The sequence below is a fragment of the Dreissena polymorpha genome, chromosome 9 (genome assembly GCF_020536995.1).
Source record: "Dreissena polymorpha isolate Duluth1 chromosome 9, UMN_Dpol_1.0, whole genome shotgun sequence".
Taxonomy (NCBI): domain Eukaryota; kingdom Metazoa; phylum Mollusca; class Bivalvia; order Myida; family Dreissenidae; genus Dreissena; species Dreissena polymorpha.
In genome coordinates this window covers 81,844,828-81,859,311 of record NC_068363.1, presented here as the reverse complement: position 1 = coordinate 81,859,311, position 14,484 = coordinate 81,844,828, and the positions used below count along the sequence as shown (strand labels likewise).

Genomic DNA, 14,484 nt, shown 5'->3' with positions numbered 1-14,484 from the left:
CTAAACTTGTCCATGAGACGCCGGTTCATTGTCAGCCATTTGTCGCAGTGCTTTATGGTCTGATGAGTCATCTCTTTTAAAATAGCTTTCTTCACGATGTCTTATTTTAGATCAACGGTAATGTTTACATGTTCAAGTATTTGACCCTTTTGTATTCGTCGTTTAAAGAGACATATCGACTCTGATTATTTTCAATTCTTGAAGCCATTTTCTCAAGTGCTTGACGTTGCTTAGTGAGCGTTCTAATTCCGACCAGTTGGTCGCCCCGATTTGGCCATTTTTGGGGCGCCCATGGCCAACTGGCCCGCTCAATGACCAGTTATGGCCTTAAATGACCTTGTTTGGCCACATTTGCCCATACGCTAGTATAAAAGGACGACCAATTTTTGGTCATCAGCTCAGTTCCATCACGAAAACTTAGAGGCAGGTCCTTTTATAAAATTAACAGCAAAAGCTTTACATTCACTTATATTTATTCGAAAGAGCTCATTTAACATCATACTTAAAGTACTTACCTGTGACATTTCATTACGACAGTTTGAAGCATTTATTGATGTTCGTATGTACAATAAAATTGGTTGCCATTATCAATTGTGAAAGACTCATACATTAAACAAGTAAACTTGTAACACTTCAAATAACAAACTGTAGGAAATCTTATGCTCAGGTGAAAATACACCAACTACCTTTATGAGACTATAATATATACATTTACTAATGTAATGATTTTTGAGTTGCATACAGCAATGATTATTTTGTTCAACGTGCGACAATAAAAGTTAATAACTTTTCGAACAGTGTTGTTTGCATTCCTCATATGTTTAAAAGTGCAGCATGGACGGCTGAAAAGTCAGTGTATTACTCGTACGTACACAAGCGTTCACAGGTGGAACGTAACAAAATGCTTATATCATGCCTATTTTGTGAAAACTTTAAAAATCTTTTGTCCTTAACCATAAGGCATAGGGCTACCAAATTTGGTATGTAGACACATCAAATAAACCTCTACCAAATTTGTTCAAATAATGCCTCTGGGGTCAACTTTGACCCTGCCCGGGGGGTCACAAAATTGAATAAAAGCTTATAAAGCGCCTATTTTGTGAAATCTTTAAAAATCTTCTTGTCGAAAACCATTCGGACTATGGCTACCAAATTTGGTATGCAGTAACATCTTATAGTCCTCTACCAAGTTTGTTCATATTATGCCTTTGGGTCAAATTTGACCCTGACCCACGGGTCACAAAATTGAACATTATACACGCTTATATCTTGCTTATTTTGTGAAAACTTTTAAAATATTCTTGTTCTTAACTCTAGGACCTAGGGCTACCACATTTTGTGTGTAGTGAGATATAGTAGTCCTCAAATTATGCCCCTGGGGTTAAATTTGACCCAGCCCAGGTTGTCACAAAAGTGTATATGTGCTTAAATAGGGCCTATATTTAAGTATTTGCACATGCCGAGAATATTTGTTTCAGCCTTTTTTTTCAGCAGTGGAGCGATACAGGGCCATCATGGCCCTCTTGTTTAATTTAAGGTGTCAATTCACATTCTGTGGTGCGTTATAACTCAAAGAAAAACAGTGTCAAATGACGTCATTTGGTGCACTATGACTCTTCAAGAAAATCCCCCAGTCAATTAAAAATATATATTGTTTAATTGTTTTAAAACTTTCCCGCATAGATAGTAAAATCTCGACTCGAACGATTCCCCAATACATCTGTTTCAACCCGACTCTATTACTGTATACTTACTACTTTTCAAGTTTCTATTTATTTCCCGATAATCCCGTTTATTTCGTTTTTAGCTCACCTGAGCACAACGTGCTCATGGTGAGCTTTTGTGATCGCCTTTTGTCCGTCGTGCGACGTCAACATGTCAGAAGATTGGTTTCAATGATATATTGGATGAGATCGAAAATGGTAACGTTTGCTTGAAAAACATGGCTGCCAAGGGGCGGGGCATTTTTCCTAATATGGCCATAGCAAAATCTTGTTAACACTGTAGAGGCCACATTTATTGTCCAATCCTCATAAAACTTGGTCAGAAGATTCATCCCAATAATATCTTGGACGAGTTCGAAAATGATGTCAGTTGGTTGAAAAACATGGCCGCCAGGGGCGGGGCATTTTTCCTAATATGGCAATAGTAAAACCTTGTTAACACTCTAGAGGCCATAGAGGCCACATTTATTTTCCGATCTACATGAAACTTGCTCAGAAGATTTGTCCCACTGATATCTTGGATGAGTTCAGAAATGGTAACCTTTGCTTGAAAAACATGGCTGCCAAGGGGGGGGGGGGGGGCATTTTTCCTTATATGGCTATGTATGCACTAGTAAAATCTTGTTAACACTCTAGAGGCCACATTTATTTGCAATCTTCATGAAACTTGGTCAGACGATTCATCCCAATAATATCTTGGACAAGTTCGAAAATGATGCCGGTTGGTTGAAAAACATGGCCGCCAGGGACGGGGCATTTTTCCTTATATGGCTATAGTAAAACCTTGTTAACACTCTAGAGGCCACATTTATTGTCCAATCTTAATGAATCTGGTCAGAAGATTTGTCTTATTGATATCTTGGATGAGTTCTAAAATGGTTACGTTTTCTTGAAAAACATGGCCGCCAAGGGGTGGGGCATTTTTTTCTTATATGGCTATATAAGGCTATAGTAAAATCTTGTTAACACTCTAGAGGCCACATTTATAGTCCGATCTTCATGAAACTTGGTCAGAAGATTCATCCCAATAATATCTTGGAAGAGTTAAAAAATGATGCCGGTTGGTTGAAAAACATGGCCACCACGGGGCGGGGCTATTTTCCTTATATGGCTAAAGTAAAACCTTGTTAACACTCTAGAGGTCACATTTATTTTCCGATCATCATGAAACTTGGTCAGAAGATTTTTCTCAATGATATCTTGGATGAGTTCGAAAATAGTTTTGGTTGCTTTCAAAACATGTCCACCCCGGGTGGGGCATTTTTCCGTATATGGCTATAGTAAAACCTTGTTAACACTCTAGAGGCCACATTTATTGTCCAATCTTCATGAAATTTGGTCTGAAGATTGGTCTCGATGATATCTTAGATGAGTTTGAAAATAATTATGTTTGCTTGAAAAAAAATGGCTTCCAAGGGGCGGGGCATTTTTTCTTATATGGCTATAGTAAAATCTTGTTAACACTCAAGAGGCCACATTTACCATCCGATCTTCATGAAACTTGGTCAGAATATTCATCCTGATAATATCTTGGACGAGTTCAAAAATGATGCCGGTTGGTTGAAAAACATGGCTGCCAGGGGGCTGGGCATTTTTCCTTATATGGCTATACTAAAACCTTGTTAACACTCTAGAGGCCACATTTATTTTCTGTTACGTGAAACTTTGTCAGAAGATTTATCCCAATAATATCTTGTTATCTCAGGTGAGCGACTTTGAGCCTTTCAGGCCCTCTTGTTATTAATCACTTTCTGGTAAATATTTATGATAAAAGCTCTCAATTATTTCTTGAGCACAAATCTTGCCATTTTTCTATATTATCAAATAAATTTTAAGTGACTATTTATAGATTTGATGAAGTATTGCCTCTGAACATGCGTCAATCCCCTGACGTGTCGTGTGCTTGTTAAAACGCTCAATACACGCACGCTTTCTATGCAAATGACGCGACGTAGTGGAGGCTGCATAATTTTCGCGCTCTTTTTAATTGAAAAAAGATTCAACACAAAATAAATGCACTTCTAATTTGAAGCAAGAATATTTCAACGTTGCAGTAGCATTAACATTCGTTAGTATGTTTCGGATTAAAAACGCGTGAGCATCGACTTAAGGGAATGGGTTTCAGATTACAAATTTAATTATTCCCATTTGAGATTTCAACAAATATTAACAGTTGCGTTATAAATTCAACGATAATTTGTTTAAACACTTTACGAGTCAAATAAATGTTTTGACGGAATTATGCATGAAATTCACGTTTACCACGAGTAAAATAAAATTACGGCCAGTTGTCATCATCAGTCTTCTAAGTAACTGGCTAAGATTTATGTGGCAATTACATGTACGTCACGAGTGGTCTGCATGATTTAACTGAAAGTATTGCCTGCCTACTGCTGTCGCTCATACAAAGTATGCGCTCTCATTGGCCAATATTGATTTTCTAATACAGCGACGCTCCACCTTTAGGCTTGTTTTACAGGTAGTTGTGTGAAGCGACAAAGGATTGTAAATTGGATTTCAAAATTTTCGGCGAAGTCGATATCGCTTTGATCTTAAGGTGCAATTACTGCCGGAAAATTTCAGGCGCCCCAGGGACTCTGATTTTGAAATTCAAGCGCCCTGCTGAGGGACTTTTAAATTGCTTGTGGAAAGCACTGCAAGCATTGGACAATGTGTCATGCGAAAAAATTACGTCAAATTCTCCAAGGTCAAGGTCACACTTTGAGTTCAACAGTGAAAAATGGCCATAAATGAGCTTGTCCGGGCCATAAATATGTCATTCATTGTGACATTTTAAAATTACTGTACATAAAGTTTGTTCACAGTCATTGGACGGCGTGTCATGCAAAAGAATTCAAGGTCAAACTTGCTATAAATAATAACGGCATAATAATTCTTAAAAATCGCCATAAATTAGATTCTCTTGTTTTGTGAAGACAGCATGCAAAATAGTCATACACAGTATGTAATGCGTTTAAGTTTACACATTACATCAATTGTGTCAATGCGGCACGTGGGGGTATATGTCACATCTGTGACAAAGCTCTAGTTTTAATTTATTTTCGACGTTCTTAGAATGATGAATACATATGCGGTATTAGGGATGGTCTTGTTGATCATATTTCGCATTGTACAATAAGCTAGGGTTTGTCGGGGAGAGGGGGGCTCTGCCTTCTATTCCCTATAGCCTACTCTCAGACTCTCGGCTTAAGTTTCCGGATTTCAAATTTGGGACAATTGACACCCCTGAATTACATAAAAACATGAATGTAGAGATATCCTTTTCCTGAAAAATGTAGATATTTTCCCATTCCAATTTGCATTGGCAACAATCCCATGTAGGTGGAAAAAAAGAGTGCAGTGGATTGATGTTATGTTTCAGGCATTCTCGTAAGAGGTGGGAGCGGTTTGTTCACAGTGAGAACCAGCACCTGGTGTCCCCAGAGGCCCTGGACTACCTGGACAAGCTGCTGCGCTATGACCACCAGGAGAGGCTCACCGCCAGGGAAGCCATGGAACATCCATACTTCTGTAAGTCATGCTTCATACACACTTCATACACATAACATCAGCAGTGTATCAAGCATAGATAACATGTTAAAGTCTGAAAAAATCCCCTAATTCCCCAAAAATAAAAAATATTTTATTATTTTAGAAAGAAGTGTCTAATTATTACCATTATTAAATCTCAATTTCATTTCATAAACATTATAAAAAAAGTATATAACTATGATTTATATGATTTTGTCCTGATGTGTCAATATAAGTTGATAAAAGAATTCCCAATATGGTCCATTTTATCAATAATTTTTTTCCCAAATTTGCAATTTTATCGATTTAAAAAATCCCAATTTGACCAGACTTCTTTTCCCAAAATGGCTGGAAAAAACCCTGTTATTGAAACTTTTGATACAGCAAGTGTGCTTGTAATTCTAGCTTTGGAATGCAATAGGAGCGTGACTGGTCTGTGTAAATAAAAACGGTTTCTGCTCAATAACTTTTGTTTAAATGTCGATATTGCACTGAAATTTCAAGTGTTGGTAATTTACAAGAAGATCTAGCTTGGGACCAGAGCTCCAGATAAAAATTTGGTCAAATTCTTATTTACTCCCGATTTTAAAGATTAATTCTTATTTTACCCCCTATTTATAAAATTAATTCTTAACAATATATTACCAAATACTTTTATATTCATTGTTTTTGACACATCAACAATTCAAAATTTTGGTTTATAGTCTTGGAAAAGCCTGGCTTTCCTTCTCCGTTTCTTGCTTTCCCATAATCGGACAGCTTCGCGAGAGCTTATAAGTTCATCAATTATTGACGAAATCACGCTTTGGGTATTTGAATCTTAATTGAAAAAATGCATGCAGCGTGGTTTTTTTACACAGAAATGGCTGTTTTTGCCTTCCACGCTTCGATACACCGCTTCGGTCAGCCGTTTTGATTTTTTTTTATGTGAAACGGTCACTGACACTTCGGCTTAGGTCATAATGGCCTTTTGGTCGCCATTAAAGTCATATCAAAAACTATATTTAACATTTAAGTTTAATGACATTTTGAATCGGTATACATTATATTATAATTACCGGTACTTGTGTATAAAAATTACGATTAGTGTAATTAAAAAGGTACAATAAACAGTAATGACTCGCCTGCAATACTAGTAGAACAGAATCGAGACCGTTTGGCCTTTCGACCTTTCTTAGGTGTGGCTCCTCCTCACAACAAACGCTTGAGTGACGTTGACTTAAAGTTGTAGTTTTAATTGAGCGCCTAGGCAAGTCAGAACCGGGATGATTTGTTTACCGCATAGATGGTGACGTCACTACGTCAGTAAGACCGGTGTGTACACAATGTTGTTTACCGTATATAATTTGCTACTGGAAGTTTTACGCACGTTCGAAAATTTCGAATTCGTGTTTTATTTTTTCAATGCGTAACTTTACGCAAAGATTTTAAATCTAAATCGTTATTTAAGAAATTTAATTCGTTTTTACGCCTTTACGCATGTTATCTGGAGCACAGGTGGAAGTAACGTACCCAGGATAGTATTTTTCATATATATATTTTTTAGGAGCCCAATATATTCAAATAAATATATAAAATCATGTTTAATGAGAAAAAAATTGACAAAGAGCCATGAAAAAAAATCCCCACCCTCTGATATTGGAATTATAACAAGGTCATTAACTAGACTTTATTATAGACCTGTCTTCGCGGGCCGCAAATATGTCAAAAACAGCTTTAATCAAAAGCATCCCTTGATCCTACTATGGGCAATTGGACAACCTTTCAAAAAAAGTTAACTTCAAAAATATTTGTCCAGCCGTTAACTCACAGTCGGTCGAAAACCGAGCAATATTTCGAGTCCGTTTGTCAACCCGAATAAATCTTCTAAAGACTTTCAAACAATATTTTTTAGTTTTTGCCCCTTAATCGATAGCTCGCGTCCTATTCCTTTGAAACAACGAAGCGTGTCAAATAATGCATGCATATGCAACCACTTACCCCTAAAAACTTATTCCAATACAACAGAATGATAAGTAATTTCCATTTATTTACATTTATTAAAACATCGTTGTTGTTGTTGATTGGATATTTATGTGCCTGGCTCTGTCAGTGTAATTCACTGCTAAGCCGGGTTCAAGAGCGATGGCTACTTTCGTTTTCAAGTAAATCAAATTTAGAGTTAAAACAGTTGTTGCAAAGAAAATATAACATTTTGGAATTAGTTTTTAGGGGTTAGTGGTTGCATATGCATGCATTATTTGAAACGCTTCGTTGACCCAGATACTCCTGAGTTACGGCCCTTTAATTATCGTCAAACTGGTTTTTTTCTCGTTTCCGCTCAGTAACTCGAGCAAATGTCATAGGATCTTCACCAAACTTCAACTGAAAATGTGTAAGGTCATAAGATCTAGGTCAAGTTTGATAATCAGCCAAATTGACCATGACACTCCTGAGTTACGGCCCTTGAATCATCGAAAAATTGAGTTTTTTCTGGTTTCTGCTCAATAACTCAAGCAATTGTCATACGGATCTTCACCAAACTTCATAAAAATAAGTAAGGCAATAAAATCTAGCTTAAGTTCGATAAACGGCCAAATTGACCAAAACACTCCTGAGTTACGGCCCTTGAATCATCGAAAAATTGAGTTTGTTCTGGTTTCCGCTCAATAACCCAAGCAATTGTCATCGGATCTTCACCAAACTTCATAAAAATGTGTAAGGCAATACAATCTAGGTTAAGTTCGATAATCAGCCAAATTTACCCAGGCACTTCTGAGTTACGGCTCTTGAATCATCAAAAAATTGATTCCGCTCGAAAAATGCTCATATGTTCTATGTCGCTTCAGATATAACTTTCATATTCGGTATGCATGTGTATATGGACAAGGCCTTTCATTAGGCCATCCTTAAAAAATTGTTTGTTTGGCATAACCCGACCCAGGTTAATTTTGGTGGGTAGGTAGGTAGGGATTTTTTTTTTTTTATAATTTTTTTTCTGACATTGATTTCTAACATATACCAAACTGAAAGGTAATTATCAAATAAAGCTCCAAGTCTTCTGCCTCTGGTAAAGATTTTTCTGCACCGCCTGTATCACCGCACGTGTATTCGTAAGTCTATTTTTTCAATAAAGAACTTCAAAAATATAATATAATCGATGAAAAATACTTTATCTGAAAACGACAGTCCGAAAAATTGTACGCATTTTGCACATGAAATAAAATGTGCATATCATTTGACTTCAGAAAATGAAAACAAGTAACCTTGCAAATACGTGATTAATATACTGTTTGGTTCACATATTACTTAACAATAGCATAGTTTGTGAGTAAAAAAACATCAAAGTAATTATAACATTTTAATTTCAATCAAGAACAGAAAGGTGCAACATCTTCGACATGTAACTAATTATTTAATTATCATCCTTTAATTCAGATCGATAGTCGGTAGAAGTTTGTAAAGTGATCATCTTAAAAATAATTTATTGAGTGTTACGCTTCTTTTCATTTGCTTATTTTTTATACGACTTTTGCCATCTGCCGTTATATTGTAGGCAGACGACAATATCAACTGTGTATTCCATTATCTGCGCATAAATGACCCAATATTACCCGATAGCGCACTCAATGTTGATTGGCCAGCTACCATATGCGCTTCAAATTGTTCATGGAAACAAACAGAAAAATAGTTTTAAAAAACACTCTGGATTAAAATGGCGGATGTTTTCAATGAAATTTAACGAGATTTAAGCATATTCGCAAAAAAAAAATTCTTGAGCCAAATTCGCTATACTTTCGCAAATGGCAAACGACAGCGCAAGCCCTGTAATAGTGAGCATTTATTCCAATAATAGCACGTCCGCAATGCTCGGGCTGTCGTTCGCCATTTGAGTCATTTGCGAAAATATTGAGAATTTGGCACAAGAAAAATCTAAATTGCGAAAGTCTAGTAAAATTTTGTTGAAAACATCCGCCATTTTAATCCGGACTGGTTTTCTATATTTGTCTCTTTGTTTCAATGAAAGTGTTCGCAATTCGAACCGTTAACGAAACCCGGTCTGTACCCGATTAGACATTGCTTGACCTTATTGTTAATGAAGTGCAAATCGTAGCTGGCCAATCAGCATTGAGCTCGCTTACACATGACATGACGTTGTGGAATGAAGCGTGAGGACGGGTGGAGCTATCGGATAATATTGGGTCATTCATGCGCAGATGTTGTATAATTTGAATACACATTTAATATCGCCGTCTGCCTTCAAAATAGCGACCGGTCGGAAAGTCGTATAAAGAGATAAGCAAATGAAACAAAAACGTGACAATACCCGTCAATAAATATTTTTAAGCTGACCACTTTTTATCTTGCTACCGAATATTTATCGATCTGAATTAAAGAGTGATAATTAAATAATTAGTTATATGGCGATAATATTACACATCTCTGCCGATTGCGGAATTGAATTGAACGTAGATAATTAATTAATTGTTTTTTTACTCCCAAACTATCCTGAACGACAGCAGCGTATTTTAATTAAAGGGATACGAGAAAAACAGGAGCGGTTTAATTGTATTTAAAGTCTAATTAATCGCATATGCATATGTCAAATAAATAGGCGACTCAAATAAATACCGGTACGCGTTTTGTTCATTGCTATTCTAGATATCCTTGAAAGAGCATTCAATTAAATGACACAAATAACCAAAAAGGATAAAAAGCGGAAAGGAAAAATTTAGCAGAAAGAATTTTCGGCGAGCAAAAAAAAAATTGGGGGGGAAAGTAACAAAAAAAAATTCAGTCGGGCCGATTTTAGTGGGTCGGCCGGGTTATGCCAAACAAAAGAAATTTTAAGGATGGCCTTACGCACACAAATTTTGACCCCCTTGACCTTGAAATTCGGGTCCGCGTTTAGGTTTCAAAATCTGCATTTTGGTTTCGAAAAAGCGGTTTTTGGGTGCATATGTCTTCCGATGGAGACAGCTCTTGTTGGGTTATGTCAATTGTTTAAATTATTCCGGAAATCCGGATTTGAACCGCCAATTGTGGATTTTGAGATCCATATAAATCCGATGAGTTTAATTTTTAGGGGGGGGGGTGTAATTTTGCCCCATTTTCTTGTGCGCAATCATTTGAGAATGAATATTGTTTTAGCTTCCTCGGCATTCTTAAAGTTAGCGCTTGGTACGCATTTTGCCTGTGTTTTTATGTCCCCCACCACTATAGTGGGTGACATATTGTTTTTGCCCTGTCTGTTGGTTTGTTTGTGATTTTGTTTGTGTCAAACTTAAACATATTGTCATAACTTTTGCAATATTGAAGATAGCAACTTGATATTTGGCATGCATGTGTATCTCATGGAGCTGCACATTTTGAGTGGTGAAAGGTCAAGGTCATCCTTGAAGGTCAAATATATGGGTCAATATCACTTAACTTTAACATTTGCCATATCTTTTGCAATATTAAACATAGAAACTTCATATTAGGTCAAATATTTGGGTCAAAATAGCTCATTTATCATACACTATAACTTCGTAACGACTTCTCAAATGCATATGGAGCTGCACATTTTAGTTTGTACAATGTTAAGGTCAAGGTCATCATGAATGGTCAAAGGTCAATTTTCATTTTAAATATGCCAAAACGTCAGTACCACTTTATACAGATACACTAAGACACATCCGACAGACATTGTCTAGTAAGATCGGTGGTCGGGCTAGTAAAATTGCGGGCTAGCTTGTTCGACTAGTCGTACATTAAAAAATCTATACTGATTCATATAACTATAACTAACTGTTGTGAAAACCTTGTTTCTTAATGTGTAAAATAACTCTTGTATCCGTTATCTACATCAGAACAAAACAAGGGTATATAAATAAACGCGGAGCATTCACATGATTGATCGCTATTTTTAGACGCGAAGGAGAGCTTCCCGCAGAAATTGCTTGTTTCCATAGGTCAACTTGTCATGAATATTAATGATTTCCTGCAGTGTCGTAAAACTATCCAAAATCAGTATCGTTAATGTAAATGTTTTTGCGTAGCAGACAGGAGAATGTAATTTTAAGAAGTTCAAGTTCGGATTTTCGTTTGACAAATTGGTTAATAAAGAAAAATCCGACTGTAAAACTGACAGGAAAATATATGAAGAAAAACGAAAACATTAATTTTATCCTAAATGGAAAATCAGGTCAGTTTCCACGGCTTGAATTTGACGAAGAAAAGCAAAAAAATAGTTTTATTTTATTGTTTTACTCTATGCACCAAAATAACTTTCTGGTGTTCACTGATGATTTACTGATAAATCCTGATTAAACAGTAACATGACACAATTGTGTTTATTTGCTATGTCATTTATGGTCTAGAAGACATCAGATTCGGGCTAGTACATTTTAAGAGGAGCTGGTCCGATGGTCTTGCTGTAAAAACAAAATTAATGTCGAACCCTGCAAGGTCATCCTTCAAGGTTATATACTTAACAATGCCTATACCTTTTTAACTATTGTACATAGCATGTCAAACATGTGCCATAACTTTTGCAATATTGAACATAGGAACTTCATTTTTGGCATGTGTATCTCATGGAGCTGCACATTTTGAGGTGTGAAAGGTCAAGGTCATCCTTCAAGGTCATGGTCATCCTTCAAGGTCAAAGGTCAAATATATGGGTCAAAATTACTCACTACATAGCAACTTCATATTTGGCATGCTGGAGGGCATTGTGTTTCTCAAACACATCTTGTTTTTTATTGAATTCTGATGGCACAGACATGAATGGTAACTGGTGCAAAATCTTGACTTCTTTCAGAAAATCTTATAAGTCAACACAACGTTGCAAATGTCGCCATCTTGAAATGTTTTAAGTGATCAATAAGCAATGTTAAGCACTGCAATAACATTGTAAAGCAATATGTTAACCAAATAATATATTGATTACGCATTTGCTAGGTAACTGGTTTTCATTTTATGCAGTCAAATGATATGCACATTTTATTTCATTATTATGCCCCCCTTCGAAGAAGAGGGGGTATATTGCTTTGCTCATGTCGGTCGGTCCGTCCACCAGGTGGTTGTCAGACGATAACTCAAGAACGCTTGGGCCTATGATTATGAAACTTCATTGGTACATTGATCATGACTCGCAGATGACCCCTATTGATTTTGAGGTCACTAGGTCAAAGGTCAAGGTCACGGTGACCCGAAATAGTAAAATGGTTTCCGGATGATAACTCAAGAACGCATACGCCTTGGATCATGAAACTTCATGGGTAGATTGATCATGACTAGCAGATGACCCCTATTGATTTTGAGGTCACAAGGTCAAAGGTCAAGGTCACGGTGACCCGAAATAGTAAAATGATTTTCAGATGATAACTCAAAAACGCTTTTGCCTAGGAACATGAAACTTAATAGGTACATTGATCGTGACCCGCAGATGACCCCTATTGATTTTCAGGTCACTAGGTCAAAGGTCAAGGTCACAGTGACAAAAATCGTATTCACACAATGGCTGCCACTACAACGGAAAGCCTATATGGGGGGCATGCATGTTTTACAAACAGCCCTTGTTTCATTTTATTACACTTAAAAAATTTCGATTTGTCGTTTTCAGTTACAGTATTTTTCGTCTATTTTAATTAAATTAAGTCATACCTTTTATAACAAAATACAATGAGGAATACACTTGAAGTGATACAAAGGGTCTGGTATATAATTGTTTGAATTGCTTTTACCTGAAATTACAACTTGAAAGAATAAAAAAAGTACAAAAAGTAGAGGCTCGAGGGAGTATTGGGGCGTGGCTCTACCTTTTATTCCTGTTGTGGACCTGCGGCCCCAGACCGTGACCTAATTTTCCGGATGTCAAATTTGAGATAATTGACACCATTGAAAAAAGAAAGTCCACACCTAAGATTTGAGTGATAATATTTAATAAACTGTATTATCCTATATATATGCTATAATTTTCTCAAAACAATTATTGTTTGAATGACATCTTGTATTGTCAGTTCTGGTATATTGAAAAACATAGGTGCGAAGAGGGGTGGGCAGTTTTCCATAAGTGGCTATAGTGAAACCTTTTGAACACTCTAGGAGTCACATTAAAAATTGTAGCAGAACATTATGTCTTGGAACTAGGCAAAGTTTGAAAATGGTTTGGGTCATTTGAAAAACATGGATACCTGCAAGGGGCCAGTACTTGAAGGGCTGTAGTGAAACCTTCAACACTCTAGTAAAAGTCCAATTTTTTCCCAATCGTCTTTAAAGGTTATCAGCCAATTTGTTCAAATGATCTTGGGTGAGTTTGAAAATGGCTGCTTTCCATTGAAAAACATTAAGGGTGAGGCCATCCTTAAAAATTATTTTGTTTGGCATAACCCGACCGACCCACTAAAATCTGATTTTTTTTTTTTTTACTTTCCAAAAAAAAATTTTTTTTGCTCACCGAAACTTCTTTCCGCTAAATTTTTCCTTTCCGCTTTTTATCCCGGTTATTTGCGTCATTTAATTGAATGCTCTTTCAAGGAGATAGCAATGAACAAAACGCATACCGGTATTTATTTGAGTCGCCTATTTATTTGACATATGCATATGCAATTAATTAGACTTTAAATACATGTACAATTAAATCGCTCCTGTTTTTCTCGTATCCCTTTAATTAAAATACGCTGCTGTCGCTCAGGATAGTTTGGGAGTAAAAAAAACAAATTAATTAATTATCACCGTTCAATTCAATTCGGCAATCGGCAGAGATGTGTAATATTATCGCCATATAACTAATTATTTAATTATCACTCTTTAATTCAGATCGGTAAATATTCGGTAAAAAGATAAAAAGTGGTCAGCTAAGAAATATTTATTGACGGGTATTGTCACGTTTTTGTTTCATTTGCTTATCTCTTTATACGACTTTCTGACCGGTCGCTATTTTGGAGGCAGACGGCGATATTAAATGTGTATTCAAATTATACAACATCTGCGCATGAATGACCCAATATTATCCGATAGCTCCACCCGTTCTCACGTTTCATTCGACAAAGTCATGTCATGTGTAAGCGAGCTCAATGCTGATTGGCCAGCTACCATGTGCACTTCATTAACAACAAGGTCAAGCAATGTGTATCTGGTAGAGACCGGGTTTTGTTCTCTTTTCGAATTGCGAACACTTTCATTGAAACAAAGAGACAAATATAGAAAACGAGTCCGGATTAAAATGACGGATGTTTTCAACGAAATTTTACTAGATTTTCGC

The 14,484-nt window shown here is 36.4% G+C and overlaps 1 protein-coding gene across 1 annotated transcript in view; it reads left to right on the top strand.

Moving 5' to 3' along the window:
* Window positions 1-14,484, top strand: part of LOC127843996 (casein kinase II subunit alpha-like) — a 154,509-nt gene that overhangs the window by 109,748 nt on the left and 30,277 nt on the right. The window contains exon 10 of the mRNA XM_052373958.1: window positions 5,107-5,255. Within this exon, the coding sequence (XP_052229918.1) occupies window positions 5,107-5,255 (149 nt within the window). The remainder of the gene's footprint in view (window positions 1-5,106; window positions 5,256-14,484) is intronic.